Here is an 18,043-nt window from a genome sequence, read left to right as displayed (position 1 = left end):
AACAAGCGTGGTCAAAAAGAGAAAACTAATTCCAAAACGTTTTTTTTATATGCCTTTAAAGGTTCATCTGTGTGTGTGTGTGTGTTTGTGGGCCTGTTAGTTTTGTGTGTTTGAGAGAGTCGTGCCACTCACCTGAAGCGTTGCTGTAAACATTACAGAAGGAACCGACACTCCAGCTTTTTATTTGTGAAAGTCTATATAGAAAAGTCTATGTTTGTGTACTTTGTAGTCCTGAGGGCCTGGACCAGGACAGTGCGGCGGCCTCCAGCGGCGGTCCGCTCAGAGGCCTTTATTTTGTTCTACTTTGTCATTGAAAGGAAGTAAAATGGAGCTCATGTCATTTTATTCTCTGATGTGTATTCAGGTATAAAGGACAGGCTCCGGACCTGCTGGGAAAGCAGGACAGTGTCTATGAAGGTACGGCGTGTTGTGATAAACAGATGTTTGGGTTCTCTTGTAAACAAGCTCAGTAATAGTGTTTGTTTTCAATTCAAACTAGATATTTCTTTTATAGTTTAGAGGGTAGGATTTAAATTTTGTTTAATATTTATTGTCGTTATTATCTACCTCATTGCCGGTGTTTTGGTTAAAGTATAAGTTGAAACATCAAAGTATGGTTTACATTTCGTCATTCGCAAGTGCCTTCATCCTTTCAAGTGTAACTTGATGTTAATTCTGTGTATGTCTTCAAATGCTCTGCGTCTGTCCGTCCCGCTGCAGAGGACTGGGACATGCTGGACGTCGACGAAGACGAGAAGCTGACGGGGGAGGGAGAGTTTGAGCTGTTGTCTGGACCGTTGGGCCTCAGCGAGCGCAGGATCGTCCCCGAGGCCCTCCAGTTCCCCGACAGCGACCCGCTGGGGGCCTCCATTGCGATGGTGACGGCCAGCAACAGCATGGAGGAGACCCTGCTGCAGATAGGTGAGGACGAGAGCCCATCACAGCAACACGTGTGATGGTATCGGCCTGAAGTGAAGCAGTAAACTGACTGTGTGTTGTTGTTGTTCAGGCTGTCAGACCTCGGTGGATAAGAGTTCATCGGGCAGAGTGACCCTCGGCGAGCAGGCGGCCGCCCTCCAGAACCCCCACGACCGGGTGATGGCGCTGAGGAGGGTGACGGCCACGGCCCAGGTGCTGCTGGCCCGGACCATGGTGATGAGAGCCCTGTCCCTGCTGTCCGTCAGGTACTCTTCACTAACCACTCCCTCTGGCTGGGCTCTGTGTTTACATCTTCATCTTCTTTGTCTTCTTTCATTCTTTTTAGACACGCATTAAAAGTTAAAATATTCTCAACTTTTCAGTGCGGAGTTGCACCGCTTGTCAATGTCACGCTTGACTGAGGCAGCCAGTCAAATCAAGCAAAAGGCGGGCTTTACTACTTTACTCCTGACTTCCTGATTTGATGCCGGTAGATGTGGTAGGAACGGACATTGATGTTACCGATTTAACTATATAATTCCCTCCTCCTCATCCAACAGCAGAGCAACAGAGAGCTCGACGTCTGCATTACATCTATTTGTTCTCCATTATTTACGTTTGATCGCTCCACCGGCTCATCAGCTGTTTTGCCCGACTCGCTTCGCCAAGAGGTGTTTTTGAAGCATCGCTTGTTGCGACTTGTCTCACTGTGATCGGCCCCGAAGACACTTCGGCATTGGCTTCGCTTTTCAGAACCAGAGGTGGCCGCCTCACTACAACCCTAAAAATGTCCTTGGCGGTTGGATGGAAGCAGCTTTCTGTCTGTTGTGTAATATGTGACTTCTCTCTCTTCCCTCCCACACAGCGGCTCGAGCTGCAGCCTCGCAGCCGGTCTGGAGTCTCTGGGTCTAACCAACATCAGGACTCTGGTCAGGCTGATGTGTCTGGCGGCAGCCGGCCGAGCCGGTCTGTCCACCAGCCCCACGTCGGGCTCCGGTCACGCCGAAAGGCCCCGTGGGGCCGCCAAGGCCAGCAAACCCATCTCCTGTCTGGCTTACCTCAGCACCGCGGTGGGCTGCTTGGCCTCCAACAGTCCCAACGCGGCCAAGGTGCTGGTGCAGCTCTGCACTGAGGTACGCCATGATTGATGATTGACTGATTCAACACATCAGAGGCAAACATCAAATGTCTTTTAGGTGTCTCAGACAAGCAGCTAATTGATTATTGACTAAAAGTCTTTGTTTTTTGTGTTTTGGGGATTTTTTTCGCCCTTTATATAGATTTAGGACAATAGAGAAGTAACAGTAAATACGCGCGACTTGAACTGGGGATGTTGTATTTACTTTGTCAAGGACACCCTTTGTTTTTGCTTATTGATGGCCCGTGGCATGTGATGGAATATACTGAAATAAAATCACAGTTGAGCTGCTTCATCCGCCAACAGTGACCTGTATTAAAGCTGAAACATTATTGTTTTTAACATTGGAACACCTGGTGAGTGAATGAAGGAGCAGCATCAGGTCCAGCCGGAGAACTAAAAGTGATCATCTATAAATTATAATATGGAGCTTGAATCAGGAGGTGTTTAGCTTAGCTTAGCATAAAGACTTGAAGGTGCCTGGCTCTGTCCACAGTTTATAAAGAACACCTACCAGCACCTCTGAAGCTGAGTAATAAACACATTGTGTCGTGTGTTTAGAAACGATTGTCTCGTTACAGGATCGTCACAATATCAAAATGCATATTGTCGTGTTTTTATATAAACATATAAGCACGAGAGAACAAACTGCTCTTAACTGCAACTCTTTATTAGCTTAACTTCCTGGTGCTGCAGGTTACTGCCACGGTACAGACTACAGGTTCCATGCTTCCATGTACAGCTTCTTATCACCCTCTATGTACCAACGTACATTTATAACAAATACCACACATATTACGGTAATCAGCGTTGCATATGTGTCTGACCACAATACTAAAAAAGAAATGATTCCTTTAAATTATTTTTTTAAAGTTGTTATAATAAGCATATCATTTAGTTATCGCTACTGAGAATTTATCAAACATAAAAACATGACGTGGATAGGTTTGCAGTTTTCAAGGTGTATATTTCAAATTGCATCTCTTACACACATGAAGATAAAGTTGTGAACACCAGCTGAATATCTATTATCAGAATCATTATAACTGTGTTATAACTGCTACTGTGTAAAGGGAATACTGCTGTTAACAAGAACGTGATTTGTTCAAAGTGTTTGCAAAACAAATGTTATTGCACTTTTGTTCATATAGCAGTACTTTTAAAATAAAAGGGCGCAATACACTACTTTTGAATGCATTATTGAATTTTGCGCATAACAATGCGATTAAAAATTGTAATCGTTGCCCAGCACTAATATATTTATAAAGGAATACTCTTTCCTCTCCAGAACCTGATCTCTGCAGCGACCGGCATGAATCTGACGACGGTGGACGACCCCATCCAGAGGAAGTTCCTGCCCAGCTTCCTGCGCGGCGTTGCCGAGGAGAACAAGCTCGTCACCTCCCCAAACTTCGTGGTGACTCAGGCTCTGGTGGCCCTGCTGGCAGACAAAGGGGCCCGACTCAGACCTGCGTATGACAAGGCTGATATGGAGAAAAGAGGTGTGTAGACTCAGTTTGTCTCATTGGGCTCTTCATCAATAATGTTTAATTTTTATGTTCATATTAGAGTAATCAAGCATCCTGAACATGGCACTGCCTCCGGTATTTAAGCCAAATTACGTACTTTTTTCTTACGTTATTGTAATTTAACCTTAAAGGGACAGTTCACTCCAAAATCAAAAACATATTTTTTTTATTCCAACAGCTATGTCTCTGTCCATAAATCCTGACGCGTTTACTCGAGATAATCCACCGACCTTGTTGTGAGACGTTTCATGTAGGAACTATTTTCTTTCTGCTAAACTACACCTGCCAGCCGTATCACCGCTCAGAAGGAAGCATCTCCACTCGACACTGCTAGCTCACCTAACACCACGGAGCTAACATTGCATTAATATTGACATGTTGTCCACGAGAAGATGCACGCCCCCTTCTGAGAGGAGGTATAATTAAAGCCTGTGGTTCGGCAGAAAAAAAATAGTTCCTGCATGAAACTGATTTCTGGAAAAGAGACGTTGCTGTTTAGTTTTTCAAATGTATTTTTTGCAATCAAAACAAATCAGTCTGGATTGATAAACAACTACAGGTAAGATGAAAATATGTATTCCAGTGATTCTGTCCTATCATGTGTTTTTCAACAAAATATAATGTCACAGAAATGTTCACATAATTGTATCATCAGTGCTGTCTGTTCAGCTTCCATGACTCATTCTTGTTCCAGCTTGTTTCTTTCTGTTCACTTGGGTCACTTTTTTTCTGTGCCTTTTGTGTTTGTCCTTTTTGTTCCTCCTCTCACTCACCGGGTCACCTTCTGTTCCGTGTCGAGCAGGTCTAATTGCGCATTTGTATGCCCACCCTTCCCATAATCCCTCCGCTGTAGGGCCTCTGGAGCTGGCCAACGCTCTGGCGGCCTGTTGCCTGTCCTCCCGGCTGTCCTCGCAGCACCGCCAGTGGGCCGCCCAGCAGCTGGTCCGCACGCTGGCCGCCCACGACCGCGACAACAACCACAGCCGGCCGCAGACCTTCGCCGACATGGCGGGAGACCTGCGGAAGTGCTCCTTCATCAAGCTAGAGGCTCACCAGAGCAGGGTGAGTCAACACGGGATCAGGAGTGTTCCCACAGCTGGGTTTGAGCTCAGAATATATATTAATAGAAACTGTTAGGTGTTAAGAAAACGTCTGTTTCACTCAGGTCATCACGTGCGGTTGGTGCAGTAAGAAAGGCCTGTTGGCTACGAGTGGCAATGACGGGACGGTGAGGATGTGGAACGTGACCAAGAACCAGTACACCCTCCAGCAGACCTGCATCTTCAACAAGGAGTAAGGCTTTCTCTAATCCAAATGTTCCACCTGCACAAACCTCGGTGTGTGAATGAAACCAGTGCTGCATTTGGAGGGAAGAGCTGTAGTACAGCTCTGGTGCCACAGAACTGATCTAAACATTACTTTGATCTTGTTTCTTTCTGCAGCTACAGCATGTTTTATAAGTTATTTTTGTTGAACCCTCTAAACCCCAAACAGTTCCTCTCTGTGGTCTCACCTCAGTATAAAGTCCTGCTGCTCTATAGTAACAGAACCATCATGACTAGAAGTAGAGAGAACGAGAACGTGTCTTCAGTGCAGAATAACACAGTTATGATGACATCAATCATAGAGAAGAAACAAAACACAAGTTGAATTTCTTTGATATTTTATTTTACAAAAATTGGAAAAATGTTACAAAAACAATGGAATCTATATATCCAACATGTCTCCAAGTGTCCACAAGTGTTACTAATGTTGGGAATAAATGGAGGCTCTCTGTGCTATATGTATTGAACTATTAACATTTCTACAGCCTCTTCTCTCCTCTCCTCTTCTCTCTCCTCTTCTCTCTCCCCTCTCCTCTTCTCTCTCCTCTTCTCTCTCCTCTTCTCTCTCCTATTCTCTCTCCTCTCTCCCCTCCTCTCTCCTCTCTCCTCTCTCCCCTCCTCTCTCCTCCCCTCCTCTCTCCTCTCCTCTCTCCTCCTCTCTCCCCTCCCCTCCTCTCTCCTCTCTTCTCTCTCCTCTCCTCTCTTCTCTCTCCCCTCCTCTCTTCTCTCTCTCCTCTTCTCTCTCCTCTTCTCTCTCCCCTCTCCTCTTCTCTCCTCTCCTCTCTCCTCTCCTCTCCCCTCCCCTCCCCTCCTCACTCCTCTCTCCCCTCTCTCCTCTCCTCTCCTCCCTCCCCCCCTCACTCCTCTCTCCTCTCCTCTCCTCTCCTCCCTCCACTCCTCTCTCTCCTCTCTCCTCTCCTCTCCCCTCTCCCCTCCTCACTCCTCTCTCCCCTCCTCTCTCCTCTCCTCTCCCCTCCTCTCTCCTCTCCTCTCTCCTCTCCTCTCCCCTCTCCCCTCCTCACTCCTCTCTCCCCTCCTCTCTCCTCTCCTCTCCCCTCCTCTCTCCTCTCCTCTCTCCTCTCCTCTCCTCCCTAATTCAAATGAATGCTAATGTTCTGTTGATGTGTGTAAATAGGCGACAGTTTGCCAAAACGTTCCCCATAACAACTTCTCATGAGGTGATAATATGTGCTCACATTTCCCCATAACAACTTTATGAGGTTATAATACGTCAGATGTTTTTATTTTGGGCCAAATATGAGAATGTGTTGCAGCTTAAAGTGTTGGGTCTCATGTGTGTTGATTCTGTCTCCTCTCATCAGTGACGGCTCTTCAGAGGACGGCATGTCCGGTTTGGGGTCTCCCAGCGACCCTTGCATGTCTCCTCTGGCTTGGAGCGTCACTGGAAAATACCTGGCGTCGGCCATGGAGAAAATGGTCAACATCTGGCAGGTTAACGGTAAGCAGTTATGCTTTTCACTGGCTCCACTGGGTTCTTCTTTTATAAGAGGCCATGTTAATGATGCGCTCCATTAGCGTTGTTTCATTATGAAATGTGTTCCGTGGCTCAGCTTGTGTCGGCAGAATATGAATGAGACGGCATTAAGATTTTATCGCTCCCGTTAAAAATAGATGCTCTGGATGTGGTCCAATCATTATTCACTGGCTCCCCCCACACGCCCCGCAGCACCGACCATCTGTCCTCGGCCACTTTCAGTCGCCTCCAGGACCAACGCCCACGATTCTGATCAGCTTTCATGAGCACATTTTCTCTCTTCTGCCTTTGAAACGTGACTCTGTCTGTCATTGCCATCTTTCTGTGGTTCATTGTTGAGCAATCAGTTCGCACCAAAGTCCATTAAACACCTCGGTATATTTCAGAACCGCTTCTAAAGTTCAGTGTAAACGTACTCAACCGTTGAGAAGTTTGATGTTTTTCCTCTTATTGTAACAGAAATAAAAACAGTATAATGTCCGTGTTCCCCACAGGATGGTGGGCGGACCTTTAGGAATAACATTCAGTACATTTTAAAGTTAAATGCATCAATCTGGTGCAGAATTAAGAACCCAGATCTGTGAAGAACTTTGTGCTCTTGTTCTAGCAGAGGGGGAATGTAACGAAGTACATTCAGGTTTTTAGGTACTGTACTTTACTTAAGTACTTCCATTTTATGTAACTTTATACTTCTACTCCACTACATCTCAGAGGGAAACATTATACTTTTCATTTCATTACATTTATTAGACAGTATTAGTCACTAGTTTGGCTATTTTGCAGATTCACATTCTTAACACAAAATATAAATAAACTAATGAACTATGATGTATTATTAAGTAGTAAATGTCCAATTATGAAGTATATAAAGTAGGAAAAATGAGCCCCGACATTAAAGTGATGAGCACTTAAATGCATCAATAATTATAATCCAATGACGTAGAGCCTAAAGTCAATGTATTTGAAATGCGTCAGTCTGCATATTGAGTGTACTTTTGGTACATCAAGTATATTTTGATACCAATACTTTTGTACATAAAAAGTAATGCTAGACAAATGAGGACTACTAATAGTAAGAGCAGCCGTGGATATAATAGAATAATAATGATAATAAATAGTTGATGCCTCGGCTCCTCCAGTCTACAGTCTGATCAAAAGTTTACTTTCAACTTTTCAATCATCAGAAGGAAACGTTTGAAATGTTTCTTCTAGTCTTCTACTCCTCTGTTGTTCAGAGAGATCCGTTGTTCTTTTAGTTATTATTTATTATTTATTTCAACAGATAAGTCAATTTAAGAACCAGCTCTCATTTACAATGACGACCTTTCCAAAAAGGCAGCAACAGGAAGTCAATACAAGACGAAATAAAACATCTCAAACAATCACCGACAAAATGTACAACATATAAACAAAGTGTTCCTGGAGAGGAAGGTGCAGTGATCAGAGCCCATCGTCTGTCAGTCTGGTTGAACCAACTAAATAACATCTATTATTAATAAAGCGTCGTATAGAGGAGTCCTCCCAGCAGTCCATCTTTGTGGCAGCAGATTACAAACCTTCTGAGCGGTAGATTTTATTTCTCTGACCGGTACAAAGCTCCTCGCTGACCTGTGACCTCCCCTCCTCTCCTTTAAGGCGGTAAGGGCCTGTTGGACGTGCAGCCTCACTGGGTGTCAGCGTTGGCTTGGCCTAAAGAGGAGGCCGAGTCCCTGTGGTGCGGGGAACCCAAAGACATGCTGCTGGTGGGACGGATGGACGGATCTCTGGGCCTCATCGAGGTGCTGGACAGCTCCAGCATGCACCGCACCGAGCTGGAGCACTGCTACCGGAAAGACGGTAGGAGCCAGTGTTCTCGTGTTCTCGGTGGTAAATGTTATTTGGAGGAAACTCTTTACAGATGTTTGATAGTAATGTTTCCTTCCCCTCTCAGTGGCCGTGATGCACATCGCCTGGTACAGTGAGGACAAGCCGTTTGCGGTGGGCTACGCAGATGGAAAGCTGCTGATTGGATCCAAAGAGCCTTTAGAAAAAGGAGCCATCGTGGTCATCGACGCTCACAAGGTTTCTACTCAGTTCTACTCTTTCTAGGATTCTACTCAGCAAAGTTTGATTTGTTTTTAAACACATTTTATTATAGTTTAGTCCACTTTATTTGTTATCTGTATTTTTACTCTTTGTTGTATTTTACTTTTTCTATTTTAGTTGAATTTTCTTTATTTATTTACTCGTATTGTGATTATTATTTATTTTATACTTAATAATTGTCATTCTATTGTTCATATATGTTTATCATTTTATTCTTTTGTTCTTTGCTATTCTTCTGTTGTAATCTTTAATGAAAGAATTTCCTTTGGTATTAATAAAGTTGTATCTTATCTTTAGTTCATAAGATAACATCTAACGGGTTCAGTTAAAGTGTGTTACATTGTTTAAGTGTAAACTCTTTGTGTACAAACATTGATTATCCTGCTATTATAGAATGTATTAAGGTTTAAATGTACAATACTCACACATATTTAACTGTTGTGATATGAAACATTTCCTTAATTGTCTTAAAATCAGATACTTATACAGAAACAAGAATATAGCAGTTAATATGAACTTTGGGAGCTACCTATGAAGAACGTTGTGCTCTTGTAAACAACTCTGATCTAGCAAACTATTTCATCATAAACACATTGGTTGTTTAGATATGAATAGTGATGTCACAACCACACACGGGGATCCTCCTGCACAGAGCTTCCTAGATTAGTTCGGATTGGATCTCTTCCCAAATCGTCCCTCGCTCACATTCCCGTCTCCTATTTTACTCGTTGACGAAAGTTTCAATAGATCTCGTCATCACGATAAATGAGATTTGATTTGGTTTTCGTCCCTGCTCCTCGTGGGCTGAACCTCTGAATCTTGTGTTTCACAGGAGTCCATCACCAGTATGAAGTGGAGTCCTAACGGTCAGATCTTGCTGACCTGTGCCAAGGAGGAGACGGTGAAGCTGTGGGCCAGTCCGGACTGTCACTCGGGCTCCGGCTGGCACTGCCTGCAGGGTCTTCGACACCCGTCCCCGGTGAACGGCGTGGCCTGGTGTGGCCTGCTGGGACGTGGCCCGAAGACTCTCAGCATGTTAGCCATGTAGGTCCTCAAGTACTCGCACCTGATCACACTCACTGGTTTTTATTGAGTTCATGAGGCGTTCATGTTGCAGTCATCCTTTAGATGAGTTCCTCAAACTCATTCTCTTTTATTTCTTTTTTTTACAGATGCTGCCAGAACGGCCACGTCTCAGTCTGGACTGTTCCTCAAAACATCTCTAACTTCCCAGATTCCTCTTCCTCTGACTCTGAGGGATGGTGGGAGAATGAAGTAAAACCTAAATTCATGGTACTTACAAGATGTTGCTGTTATAATGTAAACAAGGTTGCTGTTTATTTTTAAATTCCTGGACATGCGGTGAATGTTGAAGGTGATTTTGTCTCGAATTCTGACCAAGCCTGCAGATTCATCCCAATTGATGACTGTTTATTCTCTCCACACGTACATGGTCTTCTTCCACTTATCTGCCGTCCTTGTGTTGCAGTCTTCCCGGTGGTCGGGCAGAGGAGCGACGTGTGTTTTCCAGCTGAAGGGCCACATCACCCCAGTGAGAACGCTGGCCTTCAGCCCCGACGGCCTGGCTCTGGCATCTGGAGGAGTGGGAGGCCTCATGAACATCTGGTCCCTGCGGGTAAGAAAACTCACACAGGATAAATGTAAACACTGCAGGTAGAAGTAACAGATGTACACACACTCCTCTCACACTGTGTGTGTGTGTGTGTGTGTGTGTGTGTGTGTGTGTGTGTGTGTGTGTGTGTGTGTGTCCAACAGGACGGGTCGGTGCTGCAGACAGTGGTCGCCGGTTCAGGTGCGATCCAGAATATTGTCTGGATCCCAGATGTTGGTGTGGCCGTCTGCTCCAACAGGTCCAAGGTACCACATCTGTACACCTTTGTTCCCCCCCCCCCCCCCATGTTTCTAGCCGCATCGCTGTGATGAGATGAATATCTATTTACTCTCCGGTCTGCTTCTCTTCCAGGACGTGCTGGTGGTGAACTGCTCCAAAGAGTTCATGGCGTCCAACCATGTGCTGGCCACTTGTCGCACCGCTCTGAAGAAGCAGGGAGTGGTCGGCCTCAACATGGCGCCCTGCATGAGGGCCTTCCTGGAGAGACTTCCTGTCATGCTGCAGGAGCAGTACGCCTACGAGAAGGTACGCACGTTTAATATCTATCTCCGGTCTAAAGCCTCTTTCACACATAATGCTCGAGATGTTAATGGGATAGTCTGTCAGGCATCACTTGTGATGTTCATTATTCACACATGCACGACACTCTCGAACATTTCCATCTTGCACCTTTTCACACATGTCATGGCAATGGTGGACCGTCCAGCAGATGGCGTTTTTTTTGTCATGTTTAATGTGTTTCACATTTTTCTGATATTTGTTGGATATATTTGTGACATTTTTCACACATTTTTCTGACACTGTTTTTTCTTCACATATTTTACTACAATTTAAAGATATTTTTTGGACTTTTTTCACATATTTTATTTTTTAAATATTTTACAAATAATATTTGGATATTTTTCACGTATATAATCTTCTTGTAGTTTTCCGTATTTCTTGGGATATTTTTTATAAATATATAATCAATATATATTTATAATTTTTTTCACATATCTTACAAATAACATTCAAATATTTCTCGGGTATTTTTCTTAACATTTTAACAGTTTTCACACATATTTACTCATCACTTGAGGGTGATTATTCTCCATCATTGCCAGTTGTTGATGTTTCCTCCTCCTCCTCCTCCAGCCCCACGTGGTGTGTGGCGAGCAGCTCGTCCACAGCCCTTACATGCAGTGCCTAGCCACCCTGGCCGTGGGGCTCCACCTGGACCAGCTCCTGTGTCGCCCCCCCGTGCCGCCCAACCTCCGACACTGCCCGCCGGAGTCTGACACGGCCGTCTGGTGCGCCAGCGAGTGGTCCTGGTTGGACTGCTTCTCTACGACGGTCAAGGCGGCGGAGGCCCTCGCTCGAGGCGCCTCCTTCTCCGAGTCGTTCTCCGTTCCCGACCTGGAGCCCGTGCCCAAAGACGAGATGGCTCTGCTCATGGTGAGGGAGGCTGCTGTTGCTTCAACTGTTTATCATCTAATTAACACCTACTGTTGAATGTAATAACCGTGTTCCACTCTGTTTTTCCAGGACAACAGTAAATGGGCATCTGGTCTGGATGAACAGATCATGTCCTGGGCCACCTCCAGACCAGAGGTAGTTTAGATTGAGACCCAGATTAGCTGTAATAAGTGTGCTTGTTTACTCTCAGACTGTGACGATAATAATGTGTGTGTGTGTGTTTTTTTTTGCAGGACTGGCACCTCGGGGGGAAGTGTGATGTGTATCTGTGGGGTGCCGGGCGAGACGGCCAGCTGGCAGAGGCCGGCAGAAACATCCTGGTGCCCACAACCGCCCCGTCCTTTTCTCAGGCACAACAGGTACACAAACGTGTCGCGTGTTTGTTAACTAACCCAGCCTGGTGACTGTCATCACATCACAGAAGAGTCCAGGATACGTCTGCTATTTTCTTATACTTTACTGCAAGACAAGGACAGTGGAAACTGCTTCTAGTGATCGACCGCTTACATGGATCAGTACGCTTGGAACAGAAATATTCCTCTACAAATGCTCTTAAAATAATAATAATAACTTTATTTATATTGCACCTTTCAGAACAAAGTTACAAAGTGCTTCACTATGAAAACTTAGAAGCAAATATGAACCATCAGTACAATTTACCACAGTACAATACAATAAAATGCATAAATACATGTATGTATTGCAGTTTTGGTTTGCTAAAAAAAGTAATTTTATCTCAAAAAAACAAAATGTGTGCGGGGAAAGCAACCGTAGTCAAAGGTCCAGTTAATTTATAAAGTCAAACGTGTGCTACATTTGACTTGACTTCATAATCTGCACTATTAGATGTAGGATCCAGTGTTTGTCACGTGGGAATCCTCAGACTTTATGTATTTAATACCGACTCTTCGGAGTGCCTCTTTGAGTTAATGGATTTTGACATTTTGAATGTTGACGCGTGTTCTTTACCAGCTTTTAAAACGTGGTCCCTTTTTGATGTGATTGTTTATTCCCTGCATCTGTCTGCTCGTCTTTCCTTCCTCCAGGTGGTGTGCGGTCAGAACTGCACCTTTGTGATCCAGCCCAACGGGACGGTGTTGGCCTGCGGGGAGGGAAGCTACGGCCGTCTGGGTCAGGGCAACTCTGACGACCTGCACGTCCTCACCGTCGTCTCAGCTCTGCAAGGTGGAGCTGAAATATCACACACACACACACACTGTTAAGATTCACTAATATGTTTGACACTAAGACGTGCTCACCTGTGTGTCCTCTGATGGAGTTTAATAGCTTTTAATCAAATCTATTGAGGTTTGAATAACTCCGACTCAACGACTGTCATAAGATTTTAAAACCTACAGTTTTGAGTTGTGAGAAAGTTAATATTGATTCGATATGACTCATTGAAATAACAGCTCTAGCTTACTGACTTTACTCTTTATTTTTCATGAGCTCTTAAATCCGAACACTGGAGGTCCTTCTGCAGAATTATTAAGTTTTTATAAGCTTAAAGAGACTTGAATCAACGCTTTAAAGCACCAAAGTCACACAATAACACAAAAACACTGGAAAATAAAATAAAACCAGGCGGCAACCTGGAAAGTTCTGAAAAGTGAAGTCAAAGCTTCATGTGTTAAAGCTGCATTCTCTCTAGTGTCCACCAGGGGGCGACTCCTCTGGTTGTATAGAAGTCTATGAGAAAATGACTCTACTTCTCTCTTGATTTATTACCTCAGTAAACATTGTAAACATGAGTTTATGGTCTCAATATCTAGTTTCAAGTCTTCTTCAATACAGCATGATGTTCATTTAGTACATTATGGTCCATTTAGAGTCAAACAGACCATAAAGCAGGGGATGCTTTAGGGCGGGGCTACACAGTGATTGACAGGTCTCTACCAGAGCGTTGTCCAGTCTGGGAGGCAGTTGTCGGTGTTCTCGTCTCACGAGTCTCAGTGTGTTTTTACTTCATGACAGTTAATTGTAACTTTTTGGTCGTCTAAAAATGTCTCCTTCAGCCTTCGGTTGTACTTAGCTCCGCCCTCTAGTGTCACTTCTGTTTGCAAATAACTAAGATGGCGACGGCCAAAATGCCAAACTCGAGACTTCACAACGACAATCCACAAGCCAGTGTGAGACGCCAGGACGACTACGTCGGCTTCTCGTATACAGTCCGTGAATCAAACATCCTCCAGTAGCAGAAGAACATGTAACATGATTAGAAGTGGAGGGATGGATGTGAAAGAGAAATAATGAAATAACTCAAAGCAGTGATGAGACATCTTTATTGTAGTTTCTTACTTCAGTAACGTCATTCTGACTCCGCGGTCGTCTCTCTGCCCCTTCAGGGTTCGTTGTGACTCAGCTGGTGACGTCGTGCGGCAGCAACGGTCACTCCATGGCCCTGACAGAGAGCGGCGAGGTGTTCAGCTGGGGGGACGGAGACTACGGCAAGCTGGGCCACGGGAACAGCGACCGCCAGCGCCGCCCGAGGCAGATCGAAGCGCTGCAGGGAGAGGAGGTGGTGCAGGTCAGTCTGAGTTCTAATGAACCCGATAAGGATGTTTGGTGCTCGGGTGCTTTCACAATCTGCTTCACTTTGATCTTTTGTTTTAGATGTCCTGTGGGTTCAAACACTCGGCGGTGGTAACAGCCGACGGGAAGCTTTTCACATTTGGAAACGGTGATTACGGACAACTGGGTTTGGGAAACACCTCGAACAAGAAGCTTCCGGAGAAGGTCACCGCTCTGGAGGGATACCAAGTGGGACAGGTAGGACAGAGGAGTGATAGAACTGACTAGAGGTGCAACGGGTCTCGAAACGGTTCGGGTCAGAGTCACGGGTCAGAGTCACGGGTCAGAGGCACGGGTCAGAGGCACGGGTCAGAGGCACGGGTCAGAGTCACGGGTCAGAGTCACGGGTCAGAGTCACGGGTCAGAGGCACGGGTCAGAGTCACGGGTCAGAGTCACGGGTCAGAGTCACGGGTCAGAGTCACGGGTCAGAGTCACGGGTCAGAGTCACGGGTCAGAGGCACGGGTCAGAGTCACGGGTCAGAGTCACGGGTCGGATCAGCACAACAGAAAAAAGGAGCAAATTTAAAGTAACTTTTAGAGATCGCTGGTCATGTTTTTTTGCCGCCGATACTAATTATTGATCATTGATGATCCATATTAACAGACACAGAGCCCTTTGTTGTTTGATTAGAGCACCAGAGTATTATATTATATTATAAGTCTGTAAACTATCAAGAATTCTAAATGTTGTCCTTTTACTTTGTATTTGTAATTTATAGTTTTTGTTTTTTCTTCATAAAAACACAATTCAAATGATAAGTAAATAAAATATTGTATTTTTATTGATTAAAACAAATGTTGTCATCAGTGGTTTTGATGATCTATTATTAGAGCTGGTGTAAACAGCTCATAATTCATCTCTAATATCTGTTGTTGTTGTGAAACACCACGGTTACTAGCTCTCCTCCTGTTGTAACATTATCAGAGATCAGAGATCGATGACATCATGATCACATGTTTGACTGAATATTGGAGGAGAACCATCGTCAGTAGAACTTTATTTAAACTGTGATGGTTGACGTTGGACTGTGTAATTGAAGAGGATGGATCCGTACGGATCGGTGATCTACGATGGTCCGTTGCACCACTAGAACTTACCGAGGGCTAAATCGTTTATTTAACAGTCTTTTTTCCTGTTTCCTGACGCTCAGTTTGAATGCCACGCGTTCACATTTGTGTTCCTGTGTTCTGACAGCTGAAACATTTAGAAGGTTTCCTTAAAAACCCACGTTCGATGAGTTCATGTTGCCGTGTGCTCCCCTCCTCAGGTGGCTTGTGGTTTGAACCACACTTTAGTCGTCTCCGCCGACGGGATGATGGTTTGGGCTTTTGGTGACGGAGACTACGGAAAACTGGGACTCGGCAATTCCACGGCCAAGTCGTCGCCTCAGGTCTGTTCACATGGAAAGAGTTCAGAACTGTTAGGAGGCCCGCTGCTTCACTCTAGCTGTAAAATAACCACGTAGGTGAATGTAATGAAGGTTTATTTAGAGTTCTTGATTCCTCAGAAAGTGGACGTGTTGTGTGGAATCGGCATCAACAAAGTGGCGTGTGGAACACAGTTCTCTGTGGCTTTAACCACAGACGGCAAAGTCTTCACCTTCGGCCAAGGTTCGGTTACATCATCTTCTCTACGATAATAATATAACGATCAGAACTGAAACCATCAACCAATCAACAGTTATTTATTTATTTTTCAAGAAAATTAGTTCAATATTTCCAGCTTTACATCTGACATTTGGCTTTATGACATTTTCCATATTTCAGTAAATGATGAGTTGAGAAAATACAGATCAGATGAAAAAATGTCGCTCAAATAATGATAAATACTGTTTTCACAGTTACATTTGAGTAGCTTAATAAGGTAATTGTATAAAACTTTTAGTTTGACATGTAATTTAAATATTATGTTCGCAGACCCCCTGATCGGCTTACCTGAAGGCCGGGCCAGGAACCACAACCGGCCCCAGCAGGTGCCGGCTCTGTCGGGGGTCCACATCCAGGATGTGGCCGTCGGAGCTGAACACACTCTGGTGCTCTCGTCCACGGGAGACGTTTACACCTGGGGCAGCAACTCGGAGGGACAGGTAACCTGCTGAACACTCACTGAACCCCCCAAGAATTGTGATGCGTTCAGGCTCTGCTCAGTGAAAATGAGAATTTGGCGAATGTAAATTCAAACTTCCACGAGTTTAAATACTTCTCGTTACTACAAATGATGAATTGACGTGACTTTGAACACCGTGCCTTGTGTCGTGCAGCTCGGTCTGGGCCACACCAACCACGTCAGAGAGCCAACGGTGGCCACGGTGCTGCAGGGAAAAAACATCCACCAGATCTCAGCCGGACGCTGCCACAGCGCCGCCTGGTCGGCTCCTTCCGTACCGCCTCGAGCTCCAGGTTAGACTCTCGCTCTCTCGCTCTCTCTCTCTCTCTCTCTCTCTCTCTCTCTCTCTCTCTCTCTCTCTCTCTCTCTCTCTCTCTGGGTACATCCACACTAATACGTTTATGAGTAAGCTCCTCATTCCTATTTTCATGTGTCGTTTGTGGTCGTCGTGTCTCCTCCTCTTCTTCCTCCTCCTCCTCAGGCTCCTCGGTTCCTCTCCAGCTGGGTCTCCCCGTGGCGGTTCCTCCTCAGTACAGCGGCCTCAGAGAGGTCAGCATCGAGGCGGTGAGGGCTCGTCTGCGTCTCCTCTACCACTTCTCTGACCTCATGTACTCCTCGTGGAGACTCCTCAACCTCAGCCCCAACAACCAGGTGAGCAAAGAAAACATTCATAATCATGTTTCCTGACTGTAACAGCTTGAAGAGCACGTTAAAGGGTCGGGGTTTAGTTTAAATACCCGTCTTTAAACATTCAGAGGTGGTCTTTGCTTCAAGAGGGTGTTGGACAAGGAGGTGAAGGTGAAACACACAGTCTATCACCGTACGTAATGATGGTGACTTCTTTCTGTGCAGAGCTGTACGTCGCACTACAACGCCGGTACCTGGGGGATCGTTCAGGGCCAGTTGAGGCCCCTGTTGGCCCCCAGAGTCTACACTCTGCCCATGGTGCGCTCCATAGGGAAGACCATGGTTCAGGGCAAGAACTACGGGCCCCAGATCACCGTCAAACGGATCTCCACACGGTCAGTACCACATGGGTCTTTGTCTTTGTTTGTGTTTAACGACGTCCAGGTGAACATCCCTGAGGAAGATGTTCTCTGTGACCACCAGGACACCCTCATTAAAATGTGTTCTTATAGACACAATTGTTCATTTCACTGCCGATATTAGTGAAGTAAAGTTTTTGTAGAGCAAATTTAACAACAAACAAATGTTAAAAAACCTCTACTTCCAGCCTCTGCTCTCTGCTCTCCTCTGCTCTCTCCTCTCTCCTCTCTCCTCTCTGCTCTCTCCTCTCTCCTCTCTCCTCTCTCCTCTCTCCTCTCCTCTCCTCTCTACTCTCTCCTCTCTCCTCTCTGCTCTCTACTCTCTGCTCTCTCCTCTCTGCTCTCTCCTCTCTGCTCTCTGCTCTCCTCTGCTCTCCTCTGCTCTCTCCTCTCTGCTCTCTCCTCTCTCCTCTCTGCTCTCTCCTCTCTGCTCTCGCCTCTCTCCTCTCTCCTCTCTGCTCTCTGCTCTCCTCTGCTCTCTCCTCTCTCCTCTCTGCTCTCTCCTCTCTCCTCTCTACTCTCTACTCTCTGCTCTCTCCTCTCTCCTCTCTCCTCTCTCCTCTCTCCTCTCCTCTCCTCTCCTCTCTCTCCTCTCTCCTCTCTCCTCTCTGCTCTCTCCTCTCCTCTCTCCTCTCTCCTCTCTCCTCTCCTCTCTCCTCTCTCCTCTCTGCTCTCTCCTCTCTGCTCTCTCCTCTCTCCTCTCTGCTCTCTCCTCTCTCCTCTCTGCTCTCTGCTCTCTC

At 45.5% G+C, this 18,043-nt stretch overlaps 1 protein-coding gene across 1 annotated transcript in view; it reads left to right on the top strand.

The window, feature by feature from the left end:
• Positions 1–18,043, top strand: part of LOC142938307 (putative E3 ubiquitin-protein ligase HERC1) — a 66,134-nt gene that overhangs the window by 40,289 nt on the left and 7,802 nt on the right. Inside the window, exons 44-71 of the mRNA XM_076081596.1 lie at positions 230–283; positions 365–417; positions 721–921; positions 1,010–1,184; positions 1,784–2,051; positions 3,345–3,558; positions 4,439–4,647; positions 4,751–4,878; positions 6,233–6,369; positions 8,041–8,241; positions 8,336–8,466; positions 9,323–9,534; positions 9,663–9,765; positions 9,980–10,126; positions 10,267–10,368; positions 10,475–10,648; positions 11,258–11,557; positions 11,648–11,713; positions 11,812–11,937; positions 12,625–12,763; positions 13,924–14,105; positions 14,192–14,347; positions 15,419–15,541; positions 15,659–15,761; positions 16,068–16,237; positions 16,412–16,550; positions 16,739–16,908; positions 17,110–17,279. Coding sequence (XP_075937711.1) covers positions 230–283; positions 365–417; positions 721–921; positions 1,010–1,184; positions 1,784–2,051; positions 3,345–3,558; positions 4,439–4,647; positions 4,751–4,878; positions 6,233–6,369; positions 8,041–8,241; positions 8,336–8,466; positions 9,323–9,534; positions 9,663–9,765; positions 9,980–10,126; positions 10,267–10,368; positions 10,475–10,648; positions 11,258–11,557; positions 11,648–11,713; positions 11,812–11,937; positions 12,625–12,763; positions 13,924–14,105; positions 14,192–14,347; positions 15,419–15,541; positions 15,659–15,761; positions 16,068–16,237; positions 16,412–16,550; positions 16,739–16,908; positions 17,110–17,279 — 4,353 coding nt within the window. The remainder of the gene's footprint in view (positions 1–229; positions 284–364; positions 418–720; positions 922–1,009; positions 1,185–1,783; positions 2,052–3,344; positions 3,559–4,438; positions 4,648–4,750; positions 4,879–6,232; positions 6,370–8,040; positions 8,242–8,335; positions 8,467–9,322; positions 9,535–9,662; positions 9,766–9,979; positions 10,127–10,266; positions 10,369–10,474; positions 10,649–11,257; positions 11,558–11,647; positions 11,714–11,811; positions 11,938–12,624; positions 12,764–13,923; positions 14,106–14,191; positions 14,348–15,418; positions 15,542–15,658; positions 15,762–16,067; positions 16,238–16,411; positions 16,551–16,738; positions 16,909–17,109; positions 17,280–18,043) is intronic.

The sequence above is a fragment of the Anarhichas minor genome, unplaced genomic scaffold (genome assembly GCF_050575085.1).
Source record: "Anarhichas minor isolate MPS153535 unplaced genomic scaffold, ASM5057508v1 ptg000082l, whole genome shotgun sequence".
NCBI lineage: Eukaryota > Metazoa > Chordata > Actinopteri > Perciformes > Anarhichadidae > Anarhichas > Anarhichas minor.
The sequence above is the reverse complement of the archived record's forward strand: the minus strand, read 5'-3'. Positions and strand labels throughout refer to the sequence as shown.